General features: G+C 46.6%; 1 protein-coding gene across 1 annotated transcript in view; it reads right to left on the bottom strand.

Moving 5' to 3' along the window:
* The window catches only part of T265_13549 (hypothetical protein), a gene marked incomplete at both ends in the record, with an annotated part of 81,156 nt that extends 68,635 nt beyond the window's left edge, over nt 1-12,521 (bottom strand). The window contains 4 exons of the mRNA XM_009169432.1: nt 3,137-3,283; nt 7,779-8,676; nt 11,723-11,818; nt 12,313-12,521. Coding sequence (XP_009167696.1) covers nt 3,137-3,283; nt 7,779-8,676; nt 11,723-11,818; nt 12,313-12,519 — 1,348 coding nt within the window. The remainder of the gene's footprint in view (nt 1-3,136; nt 3,284-7,778; nt 8,677-11,722; nt 11,819-12,312) is intronic.
* Between the last annotated feature and the right edge of the window lie 1,133 nt (nt 12,522-13,654).

Genomic DNA, 13,654 nt, shown 5'->3' with positions numbered 1-13,654 from the left:
GATTTCGTTTTCACAAACCACTCGGTTGCTGTAAAAAGAAGTTCAGGAAGGACCGAAAACTGACTGATGACTACCAGTGAAAACGTGTGAAGGAACTTCAAAATTTCAAAGTCAATAAGATTGATTCCTCTGAGCTAAAAAACGATTACGGTATTTGTGACCTTAGAGGAGATTGACCAAACGATGCGAAGTTAAGCAAGGTTCACTGATAAACAAGTAGAGAGCTCAGGTAGACTGAATGGTTGAGGTCGTATCCAATGACCGTGACGATAGTTCTGCAATATGTACCTTTCAAGTCTTACTGTTGTTTTAGCCACAGGTGGTTATGGAAATAGTACGGGTGCACCTGCAAGTACACCACACAAGGGTGCAGTATGAAATACACAAAAAAAAATGTTCGATATCATTGAACGTCGACTGTGAAAGGCGCAAAAACAAATAGATCTTGATGGCCGAGCGTGAACCCTAGTGTCCGGAGGCCAGCCGTCCCCAATAACCGAACACCACATCATTTGGACGGATGTGTCACGTGCAGGACACGGACCAAACGAAGGCATGCTCTGATTGGTCAGAATACCACCCACTCTGGGTCGAGCATCCTTGACCCGACGCTTCTCGCCCCCTCACGGAGATTCTGGCACGACCTTGTGGAACACTCTGTGACTACCCTATAAATACAATTGTAATAATTTTTCTTTGTCTCCATAAAGGGCTGTGTAGAGCTACCGTGTCTTTTGACATACCATAGTGGGCGTAGCAAGAAGCCAAGGGACCGAGACAGAGTTGCACTACCGTCCAGCAAGTTACGACAATCCGGAAGACCTTTTTGAATGCACACATGCCTCCACAACGCAAGAAGTAGAAAGCGGTAGTGCCTTTCTGCCAACAAACTTCTTGGTAAGAACTTTGGACGAGGGGCCGTAGACGTTTTTCGGCACTACAGTATGTCAATTTGCTTGTTGTTGGTCGGTTTTCATTCTACATTGCAAGAGCGAATTCCATATTCAAGTCCATCCAACTGATCAGATTGGTTAAAAGAGGGTCTGGAGGGGTAGGCCGTCACAAAATCCCTCCCCAACTTACTTTTATTTATTTCTTCACAATTAGGCTTCCAAATCAATTATGATCGTACGGCAGCGAAACATCATTATTCAACACTGTTATTATGCTGTCAATGGTGATGATGGTGATGAAATAGCCAACAAGGATTACGGGGAGCAAATATGGAAACGCTACCTGGCAACCAAGTGTATTTGGAAAACAGCAATGAACCAGAAGGGATCATCCTGGTTTGTTTACAAACGGTAGGGAATTGTGACCTACAGATCCATCCGGTTGACAAAGATGCATGTGGACAGTGTCCTAATTGATGAAATAGTAAAGGCCAAATGGATGGTGTGAGAGTGAAGATCAGAATAGGCGTTTTGATAAGAAGGAGGGTACTCATTGATCGCATCTCCTTTCAATATTGATCGCGGCTCAGTCATCCAACGCCGGCTCCTCTGTTTTACCGAACTTTGTTCTGTATTGCCCCAGAGCCTTCAATGGCTTCGGTGGGCTGCACACATGTGGACCTCCAAACTTGAACGCTTCGAAAAACAAGGTTCTCATGCGAACATATTGGGGGATTTTTACCACACATGCCACAAATCTTATCGATTAACAGTGTAGAGCACTAAACACTTCGCTTCTAGGATAGGGGGACACGAAGGAGACGCTCGTTCCGTCAACGTTAGGTAGTTTGAGTCCAAAATCGGTAACTGCTGACGTCTGGTAGGTCAGTAGTAAAGAAGAATAAAAGCATGGTATAGACGCAATACACTACTCATAAGGTTGCTGAAGACTCCCCCGGGTGAGTCTCCTGTTAAAACCTGTCTAAAGCTTCATTGCACATAATCGAACTGCAATTCAAACTTACTCAATGCTGAAGTGTCTCCTGGGCAATAGGTACAAAATACAACTGAGCTACGGCCTGTTGATGAGCAGATGATGTACATCAAGTGTACCTGGAAGCAATGCGAAACTCCTCCATGGGAAAAGCCCACATGGAAGAAAAAACATGCCTGTGTCGGGTATCCCTCCTACAGGTGATCCGTTGATGAGTAGGAATGAGCCTGTTCCAGGTGTAATTCAAATGGAAAGAGAGGAAGACTAATTAAACTATACAGCAGTTTTTGGACCTGCGAACGTGGAATGCAGACAACCACGTTGTCCTGAGAGTAGGTTGGCAGCACGTCGTACCGTAAACGTGATGGCCTCGTCATCACGCTATGTTCACCTGACGGACAGCGGCGGTATTGACATTGTCCTTGATAATTACTTATAGCATTTGGATTGCAAACACAAATTCCGGTACAAGTGGTAGAAAAGTCCCAGGAAAATCACTAAAATAAAGAGTTGCTGTTTTCTCCCGAGCTAGACGTCCAGTAGTGGTCGGTCATTGAATGACTTAACCACGTATGTACCAAGTTACTCTGATTCAACCAATTTATCCAGCAGATGCAACGGAATATATGACCCTGAACCGCACGATACTACTACTCATGAGGTCGATGAATTATACCTGGTAAGCTTCATCAAAAGGGAGAAAGCGGCAATGGACTTCGGGAGCTCACATCATCCACTGAAACATGACGCGGCCTGTGTGCAGGATACTCAGCTGTAAAGCACTACTAACGAGAGAGATTCAGTGGATTCTCTTGTTAGTACCAAGTTTGTTTGCACGTGAGTGTTCATCGTCGAAAAGCCTACCTTATTTAATGGAAATCGGTCATATTTAGGTGCGTCTCTGCCAACAAAAGTTAAAACGAAATGCTGAGAGAGAGAGCTGTGATCGCATGTCGGCTGTCTTGCGGACACCAGAGCCGAGTGTAGTTGATGCTGTGTCACAAGTCCTGGTGTGGTGATTTGATAAAACAGTTCTGTTCGAGTTTGTCAACTGCGGAACGAACCACACGTGGCATTCAGTAGAAAAAAACGTCCGCCACAGAAAGATGTAGTGTTGTTTTAGGGCGATGTTCGGTTTCAAGGGGTTGTATTGCGTATCCATCATACTGGTGAGCAGGGTGGCGTGAGTTCAAAAATAATCCTACGACGAATTCCGGTGCTAGAGAATTTCTTGCTACGGTAAACTCACGTGAGACTGTGAGGGACTTGAGGCAGGCTAGAGAACTTCGTTGTAGCGGGATTCGCCGTCCGTGTAGGTCGCAACGATGGACGTCGAGAAACAAATCCAACAAAATCGCAACTCCTCCAGCATCGACCGCCCGAGTGGAATTGTTCTCTATAAACAAAGTTGCCAAAAGAGAAGATAAACTGCCGCACGACATCATCAAACGAAAAGGGCTAAGATTGGCCGATAAACTGTTCTTCAATTGAGGCGAAAATGAGTGGAGTAGAGTAGCTGGCTGGACACACCACAGGAGTAAGGAAGCAGAGAGTAGCGAGCAACTCAGATGGCTTTAAAATGAATTCCCCATCAGCATCCGCCCATTTTCAACGCGTTATTTGCAATCGTAAAACAGTGGATCACCCTAGTACACGACAACAATGCGGGAAGAATACCGATGTTGTCCTTCAGTCGCGAGGTTTAGAGTTTGTAGACCAGATATAAAAAGGGACGGCGGCAAAGCTGAGCCGTAATAATAAAAATTGGTGTGACTGTTGCGGCAAATAGATGCGTCGGTTTTTGCCCAAAGACAGCGTCCAACTGGGTCGATTGCGCCGGATTAAGCCCCACGTGTAAAGGTCTACTGAACGTTTTCTTGATATGACACTACTTCCTAGAACCTCCTGGACATTCGACCACCAGTTTTCATCATTTTTTGACTCACCAGATAGGCTTAATCTCCTAATTTCTATCACTCTGCGCTTGAAAACCAGATTGGACTGCAAAGTAGGTTGATGTTAATGGAGGATCCCAGTGAGACTTAGCTAAATCACTCGTTCACGTTATTCTTCAACTTTAATAGCTTTCCCAATGGAGCATGAGAACGGTTGCACAGGACACTGGGTTAAAAGGTACTAGACACGAGAGATTCCGTTGAGTCTCCCGTTAACCTGCAGCGTTGGAGCTTCAACAGCTTTGTCTTGTTAGATGTCATATTGACGAGGCAAGATAAAGAACTTAAAGCCGGATAACAACCAAAGCAAGTACATCGCGCAAAAGCGATCATCTAGATAGGCCCTTATGAGTAAGAAAATCGAATCGGTTACGGTCCAGAGGAAACTCATCTTTATCTACCTTTCCTTCCGATAGAATGTAGCCACAGACCTCTATCTAACTCGGTAGTACACGTTCAGCTGTAGCACCCTTTCGGTGTCTAGCTGTCATGCCATCAAATGGAAGCACGAGGCCTGCCAGGTTGTCCAAGCCTAGACAGGGGAAGTCGAAAGGCAGAGGTCGGACCTTCCGGTCAGTACTTTCGCGCTCTAGTCACTTGGGCCATCTCGCCTCCTGGGCATTACGCATTTCGGCACCTATGCAAGAAAGTGGAAAGGTAGCGTAGAGCGTTCTGGCTGACAACGGAATCGGAGGTGGGATGCGGTCTATTACTATTGCGGGGGTTACTCACTTGTGATGAAGTCTGGCACCAATTTTCCACTATTATACCAAGATTAATTGAGTATCAACGTCTGGCCACAGCCGAGACAGTTGTGATGGGCTCAACTAACCCGAGTCCATGTCGGCAGAAAGCGTTCGTAGTTGCATTGAAACTTTCGTGGTCTGTCCACGAGACGGCTGCCCACTCAGGCCATGAAGTAAACAGATTTCATTTGTTTACGTAAACTCCGGCTCACACCCACTTTTGCTTAAGCTTTGGTTTTTACAGTCTGTATTGACCTGAAGAAGACATTGACGGGATCAGCTCGTGTTTTGAATTTCACAATGTTCCAAATATTTTCATGATACTTGGACAACACCGGCGGATGAGTGAAAGTCATTGCTGGAATTTCTGTTCCCCTATACTACCCTCGATATTGAATCCGAGCTACCCACAGACCACACTTCGCCTTTAGCTATAAGTTGGCATTCTATATGTGTGGCGGTGTTTTCGTGAAGCAGTCGCAAGGTAAAGACCTAGTGAAATCATCTACGACCCGCATGGAAACCTGTGTGCTCTGTGAAGACGGCACCTTGTTGAACGATCCAAATTTGATGGGGACCAAATTGTCCCTCTAAGCTGGCGGCAGATTCCGGATTCTCACAGTTTTATTTGTTCAATTTTGGTATAAGCTGGAATCTATTTTGACCGTTTCCAACCGTTGTAGTCATTCCATTTGTCACTGGAAAGATATGGTACTACTTGGGGAACTTGGACTAGTAAGCCATTTTACCATTAGTTAGTTTGGTGACAACCGTTTCGATCTGGAGTATGCAGACGATATCGTCCTCCTCACCTTTGGGGACGAAAGCGAAGCACAAGCTCTGTTTTATAGGCTTACCACCGTCGTATCATCTTTCGGTATGTACCTACAAGGTGCAAAGCCATGCTTCAGAATACGCAGCAGCCGAGCATGCCCTTTGAAACGTAAGAAAGCAATGGAGGCTGTAGAGAATTTGACATACTTCGGAAGTTGTACTAGCTCTGATGGAAGTAGCTGATGACATCTCAAAGACCTAAACGACGTTTGATAATTTGCGTCGCTTGTGGCATCATAAAAGCATATAAATGGGGTTCAAGGGTCCCTCGTGTTGTATTTTTGCGAGACATGTCCTCTGCTGACAGAAGATGCGAAATGCTTCCAGGTATTTGATCGCCAATGCCTCGGAAGTATTGCTGAAGTCAGATGGCATCGACGAATCCATAACGATGTAATTAGAGAACCGGTATTCGGTCTTGCAGCAGGTACTTCAGTCGCGGAATACGTCCAGCCTCATCAACTGCGGTGAATCGGCCATGTATTACTATCAGGAAGGTCAGATTCCCGAATGCAACCACTGAATGCCCGAGATCTACTGAGACCCTCAGGTTCGCTAGATGCTGACCAAACAACGCCCCCTCAGTATGCAGCGTGTCACAGCCTCGTATCAAACCCAGGCAGTGCGACTCAGCGTTGATTAAGGTCAGACAATGCCCCTGCAATATGGAGCGCGTCACAGCCTCGTACCAAAGCCAGACCGCGTGCGTTAGCATTGGACGAAGTTCAGGCAGTGTCCATCCAATAAATAGCTTGAGACCGTTGTACATTCGCACTCGCACTCGCTTGTTCGGAATATAACTGTTGTGTTCCCTTCTGTGAGTTTTTTTTCCGGCACTACACTAGGGGGCGGGTCAGCAGCTAGATACAACAGATTGGCGAATCAGCAGACATAAAGATTACGCATGACAAAACATCGTCTACCGAGAGAAGTGTTGCTCTCCGTGCCTAACAAAAGACTGTAAAAGAGACTACGAACAGTTTACGTGCTGTTGGCGCGGTGTGCTTTTCAGGCTGGGGCCCCGTAACGCCGTGGAGACACTGCAAAAGATGGCGGGTAGATTGGGGTTTGTGATGTCAGTTTCTTTGCAGATTGCCCGATTGAGCGCCTAGAGGCACTCCAGAATGCTTGAGATAGACCACCACTAGGTCCTTCTCCCATCCATTCTTCTCTCTTCAATTCACTTTAGGACTTTAAATATGCCTCGATAAACCTTTTGGTTGTTCGGCGATTCCTGCCTCCGGTGATCAGGACCATAAATTAGTTAGAACCAGCTCGATCCGCCACATACAACCAACTGTCACAATGATTTCGTTTTCACAAACCACTCGGTTGCTGTAAAAAGAAGTTCAGGAAGGACCGAAAACTGACTGATGACTACCAGTGAAAACGTGTGAAGGAACTTCAAAATTTCAAAGTCAATAAGATTGATTCCTCTGCGCTAAAAAACGATCACGGTATTTGTGACCTTAGAGGAGATTGACCAAACGATGCGAAGTTAAGCAAGGTTCACTGATAAACAAGTAGAGAGCTCAGGTAGACTGAATGGTTGAGGTCGTATCCAATGACCGTGACGATAGTTCTGCAATATGTACCTTTCAAGTCTTACTGTTGTTTTAGCCACAGATGGTTATGGAAATAGTACGGGTGCACCTGCAAGTACACCACACAAGGGTGCAGTATGAAATACACAAAAAAAACTGTTCGATATCATTGAACGTCGACTGTGAAAGGCGCGAAAACAAATAGATATTGATGGCCGAGCGTGAACCCTAGTGTCCGGAGGCCAGCCGTCCCCAATAACCGAACACCACATCATTTGGACGGATGTGTCACGTGCAGGACACGGACCAAACGAAGGCATGCTCTGATTGGTCAGAATACCACCCACTCTGGGTTGAGCATCCTTGACCCGACGCTTCTCGACCCCTCACGGAGATTCTGGCACGACCTTGTGGAACACTCTGTGACTACCCTATAAATACAGTTGTAATAATTTTTCTTTGTCTCCATAAAGGGCTGTGTAGAGGTACCGTGCCTTTTGACATACCATAGTGAGCGGAGCAAGAAACCAAGGGACCGATATGGAGTTGCACTACCGTTAAGCAAGTCACAAGAGCTGGACTTTCCAGTATTCTGAGGTCCAAACGTTGGAGCCGATTATCATCGCTCACGGGAAATTGGGACTAACCAAACGTCCAGGCTGAAGACTGTGTTATCCTTCACGTAGCCGATTCAGAACACTCAGCTGAAGTCATCTACCATGGTAAGAGGCTTTTCATGCACACAAAAAAGCCGCATTTATCAATGAGGATAATGGTGAACAGGCGGAGGTGGATACACCGGCTAGACTTACTCCACTTGATTAGGCAATGCAGGGTATTGAGTACCAGTCGAATCAGCTTGGAATGGTAACGTACTCCGATCGCTAACAACGAAGGTGGGGCGGACAAAAGCGAGGCGGCGGATGTGGCCAGAAAATTCACCGAACTGGTTTTGGCTGAGCGTCGAGTTGCATTTTGCAGACGGTGGCGATGAAGTGCGGCAGCTGCTGATGCTGTTGCTGTGACAGCAGTCACGATCGGACTACCAATAATCAAACCGTTCTCCGCTCCGGTGCGAGTGAGGCCGGGCATAGGGGAACTGGCGCTTGTCAGTACCACACCGATAGAGGATCCATGACAATTGTTTGTTCCCGAGTTAACCATACTTGCAAACTGCCCCGCAGTTTGTGCTCCCAGGGTGTTTTGGTTCACCGGGCCGATGGTGGATGCGCTCGAAGTTGCCGCATTGGTTACGGTGTTGGACGACTTGGGTGAGACTGTAGGAGATAAGTGCCCAGGATATGGTTTGGGAGCTGGGAGCCCAGCGACGATGGTTAGCAAACGAATCAACAGAGCGATAGCTCCAGAACGGCCCAGAATGGAAGCATTCATTCTACCGGCTCCACAGACAACATACAGACGAAGTGTGCGAAGCACTGTTTTCAGGCTCCGGTTCAATGAATTTGGGATTGCAATAACAGCACCAGCGTAAGGGTTGGATGCAGTGCCAACTGAATTGTTCGTCATTCCTGCTGAATATCCGGTGCCAATGAACTGGGGGCAGAAACCCAGACCTGTGTGACCGGAATACGCAGTGAACAGATTCACTGAATTTGAAGTGTTGTGGGATTGCCCATTGGCCGGAGCGGCATTCGTTGGCATCGACGCCGTCAAGGCGGGAGTTGGTGCATAGGTCCCCAATAAGGCAATCTGTGGTAAAAACAATATGAATAGTGCGGTTTACAGTGAGGATAACCACGGTTGAGCTTGTGTGTGAAGAGCCTAGCGATGCTGCTACATCGGGCAGCTGAGAATAAGACTACGGCCATCAAAATCCCGACCTCTGCCGGAAAGTCACATATCTACACGCGAACGACCCTCTATATAAAAGCTGCCTCCTTGAAAATATCGCTCTTCTGGCGAGTACACAAAGGCGTCCCTATCGACGAGCATTTACTGCTCGGAGAGATCACGGGGTTAGTTCCCTCGTAGTACCCAGTTTCAGGGGGACTAGCTCTCGTTTGTCGGTTCAACCTAACGTTTCCTTGACCCGACAGGACGTAGTGAACCAGAGAGATTCTACGGATGTGTTAGTGTACAAAGTAGTCGATGGTATATCGTACCGTTGTCATTGGGCAACGATGGCCTTCTGTGTGAGGCGTGGTCTATTATTTACGATTCTTTGGTTGCAGAATACAAAGACCTTTATCAATCACAGGCAATGCATGTAACTGAGTGGTCTCTTTGGTGAACACAGTTTAGATACGCAAGATCAAGCAAGAATACGTCTAATCTAGTGACGAATATGGTTTATGGGCATGCATGGACCTTAGAGATCCCTGTGAAGTTGTCACAAGAAGGAGAAAAATCTAACCAGATGGCGTTATTGTCCAGGTAAAAAGCAGTGACAACAGTACCAGCGTTACGATGACGTTGTTGTGAACATCAGGTAAGAACCAGGTCCTAGGTAGCCTATTTCGTTCCCAACACTCGCCTACATCTCCTACAAGTGACGTGAACCTCTACGGATAACCGGTGTACGGAGCAGTGTACAGCTATTCAGCCCTCGCTTGGAACCAACGACAACTGCGGAATTTCCACGGAGATTCGAATCCAGGACCATTTGATCAGTGGGTTACACCAAACCATTTGGCTACAAGCAATTGATCGATACAATCAATCAGGACTAGATTCAGCGGGGGCAACACCATCGTTGAATGATGTTTATCACTCAGAGAGCCACACCGTAGCTTGGCTGGAGAGCGTCCATTCGCTTAACGATTGGTCGCCGAACAAACATATTAACGCGGCTAGGATACCTGCTTTTCAACAAGGTTTATACCAAATGACTCACTTACAGATGAGCAACAGTTCTGGTAGCCATTAGGCATTCGAGAAAGCCCTTGGTCTATGCTCGGCTAATAGATGGGACTTCTGAGACTTGAAACTGTCTTGAAATGACCAACTGAAACCAGAACTTCGTACACTGACCTCAAACAAAACTGACGCGTAAGTTGCACTTCATGTCACAAGTTGTGTGTACCAACTCCGCACTAGTGCCTACATTTTGTTTGGTATCGTTCACATTGTTTCTTACTGTGTCCAAGATAATAATAAAGCGACGTCTAGCTAGCCACGCGTTCCAAAAATACAAACCAGAAAAACTATGTCACATAGCTTGAGCTCTCTGTTGCCGAAGTTCCATTGATTTACACCAAAGTTAAAAAAACTGAACCATCAGAGTGGTTAGCTGTGTCCATTTTCGTTCAGTGGAGTTTAGTGTACACACTGACCAGCAAGCTCCATTACCCAGCAAGTGCAAGTGCAATAAGCACGCCAGTAAATCGGGCTATTGGTGTTGAAGTTTTGAAGAACACGAGTGAGCGAGATGAGATGGGACAGGGAAGAAACTACAAAGTTCGGTGAAATTCATCATTCTGAACACCAGGCAGATGAAGAACACAAGGGGATTGTAACGGGAGTTTTTCGTCGTATTTGTCTCGCCCTGGATATCCTGGTTGTCATTTCCCTGGCTGAAGCAATCCCGCGCTCTCTCCAGTCGCCTCTTGCATCACAACACGCAAGGAGGAAGTACCGGACTAGCATCCAACGCTAAAACCATCTAATTTTGTGCTGCCACATGATTGGTGGGTCTTGAAGGAATCCTATCTAGGGTAGACAAAGCATTCCGGAACAGGTGCGTACTTGTGTGGAAGCCGTCTAAAAGGAGATGTATGGAGGACGAGTTGAACGCCACAAATTCGCATGACGTATAATGAATTCCATCCAAAAATCGCCCCCCCCCCAAGCTAGCATCCCTTCAGATGCCGACTTGACCTGTGCCTCGGGCGCTCAGCCTTGTGATTCCAAAAAAGGTGTAGATGTCAAAGTTTTCTACAGCTAGCAGTTCTTGTCCGGGCTGTCACTCATCCCATTTTTGTTCAATTTTATCATCAATATTAGCATGCAATGAGCATCCCAAGAGGCCATGGATCTAGGCATCAAAATCGCGTCTGGAGAGAGAGATTATTGGACTCGGATTACGCGGGCGACATCAATGTATCGTCTGTTGATTACGTGTAAGCGCGAACTATTTTAATAAGAATTCCGGATTTGACTTCACACGTTCCAGCATGGTTCGCACATTCACCGTGCAAAGTCATGCTTCAAGATTTCCAAACGTTTTGTGCTTTTAAAAAACGTCAGAATAACGAGATTGCCTTTTTATCCCCTCACCTATCTTGACAGGTACACGAGCCATGACGGTACTGTTACCGATGAGGTTAATGCGCGGATAATCAAGGTGTGAGTAGCATTCGCTAACATTCTGGGGCCACAAGTTGTAAAGATTTGCCGAGTGTGTCGTGTTCCAAATGCGAGCGACCGATCTACATGGAGGGCATTCCCAACGCAAAGAATCATCCTGCAAACGAAAATCATAAAAAAAGTCGTTCAGCTGTAGCACCCTTTCGGTGCCCAGCTGCCATGTCACACGAATGAGGCACGAGGGCTGGGATATTGCCAGGTTGTCCAAGTCTAGACAGGGGAAGTCGAGAGGCAGAGGTCGGGTTCGAACCACGAACCTTCCGGTCAGAAAATTCGTGCTCTAACGACTTGGTCTATCTCACCCCTGCAAACTAAAATAGCGATGACGGGAAACTAAAGCATATCACACTTTCACCGGATGTGAACAGAAAGTTCGCGAAGGATTACAGCATGATGAAATTGAAAGCCGGTCACAGGAGATGAGACTTACTTGAGCACGCAGCAGACCCAAGGTAATTTGAAGGCATTGACTGATTCGGGCACGCACGCCGAAGCGTTTATCCAAATGTCCGATTCGACATAAGAGCTAAGTTGAAGGGGCGAATAGAGGAAGCGTCATGACGACATCGATCGATACAACAGTAAAGCAAACGAATGTCAGTGCACACCGAAATCTTCGCCAAACGCAAAGTTCTGTGTATTCCTCGACCTGTCCTTGCCACCTCGATTTCCCCAAAAGCTCAGAAGGGCAAGCTTGGAACTATTTTCCTAAACAGATGTAGCCCGTGTACTTTAATGAGCTATTGAATACTAACAAATAAAGACAAAGATAATCGTTCAGCCTCAACACCATTTCGGTGCCTAGCTGCCAGGCCAACCGAAGGAACTACGAGGGCTGCGATACTGTCAGCTTGCCCAAGTCCTAGAGAGGGGAAGCCGGGATGCAGAGGTCAGTTTCGAACCACGGACCTCCAGTAAGTAAATCTGCGCTCTAACCGCTGAACTATCTCCGAACACGCACACATATATGATATCCAGTGAACAGAAAGATGAAATCTACAGAATTGTGACGCGATGTACCTGGTGAATATGTATCATAAATTCCTCACTTGGCGTCGCCTCGGTGGATTCAGAATAGAGCGCATGGAAGAGGGCGCGTGTTAGACCTTTTTGAACCAGCACGAGAGCGTACTTCTTCGCACCTGGGGCAGCAGTGGACGGGGGAGATGGAATGAAAGCGAGACAAATCAATCGGCCGAGATTTCGTGGGATGCATAAGAATTGGTTGCCTGGAGACATCACAAACAAGCAATTCAGCTGGGTTCCAGATGAGTTTCTCGAAAAACCAAATTAGTTTGCAAATGAGTGTATATTCGTTAATTTCATGCAATTTGGTTTCAAGTAGAACATAAGGTTGACGGAAACCCGGAGACTGTGCCTACCTGATGAGCCCCAAAAAGGGCGAAACCGGTCGTGGGCTGTCGAACCGATTTTCGCAAACTTATGAGTAGTGCATTACAAAGAATTGGTTTATTTCAATGTGACGGAAATGTTTATAGAAAAGATGGAGGCTGCTTCTTCTAACGCCGATGCAATCGTCTGTCACAGACAGCAACAACGGGATTGGTGTTGGTGTTCCAGTGTCGTACGACTGCACGAAAGCTATGGGACGAAGAAGGAGCTCATCGGTCGCTTATGGCCAAACGGTTAGGTGTTCTAGCAACGACTGCAAAAAGCTATGGGACGAAGAAGGAGCTCATCGGTCGCTTATGGCCAAACGGTTAGGTGTTCTAGCACTGCCCGGAATGCCGCCGGTTCGAAGCTCTCTGAGTTTCGTGAGATTCGCACGGCTGATGATTCCTAACAAGCTTCTTTGGCTTTCAGCATAGATCAGCTTCACTGATAGGATGAAACCGCCATTAGGCGAGATAAGCTTAAGCAACTAACGGCCAACAAAACATAAAAACCGGTTGAAATCCTGCTACACTTCTCTAGGCATCATAATAAGAGTGCATTTAGTTGCTAAAGCAACGAACAATGTCCCGGAAACATTGAGAATCATCCGTTTATGTGGGCTTCTATGACATCACACACGCACACACAAGCTGCTCCTAGCCACATTGCAGTGTTCGTGTTTGAACACATGTGCCAATCAAATGGCCAGAATTGAGCGATTCCGCACCAACTGTCACTAACTTGGAACAGTGTCCAAAAACCAATCTAACTAATGTGGCAAAAGTGTACGGTGAAAACAACCCACCCCATGTGTGTATCCACGTGTATCGGAGGGCTTGGTTGAAAGCGTCGAAAACTGGAATATTGCCTAGCTTCACTGGTAGTGCATCGTTTTTCAACGATGCAATCTGTCGTATCTTTGTGCATGTGAGAATATTTGGATAAACAGAATCGAGGCAATTCATGT

The sequence above is a fragment of the Opisthorchis viverrini genome, assembly GCF_000715545.1.
Source record: "Opisthorchis viverrini unplaced genomic scaffold opera_v5_78, whole genome shotgun sequence".
NCBI lineage: Eukaryota > Metazoa > Platyhelminthes > Trematoda > Opisthorchiida > Opisthorchiidae > Opisthorchis > Opisthorchis viverrini.
This window is presented reverse-complemented; position numbering and strand designations above follow the sequence as displayed.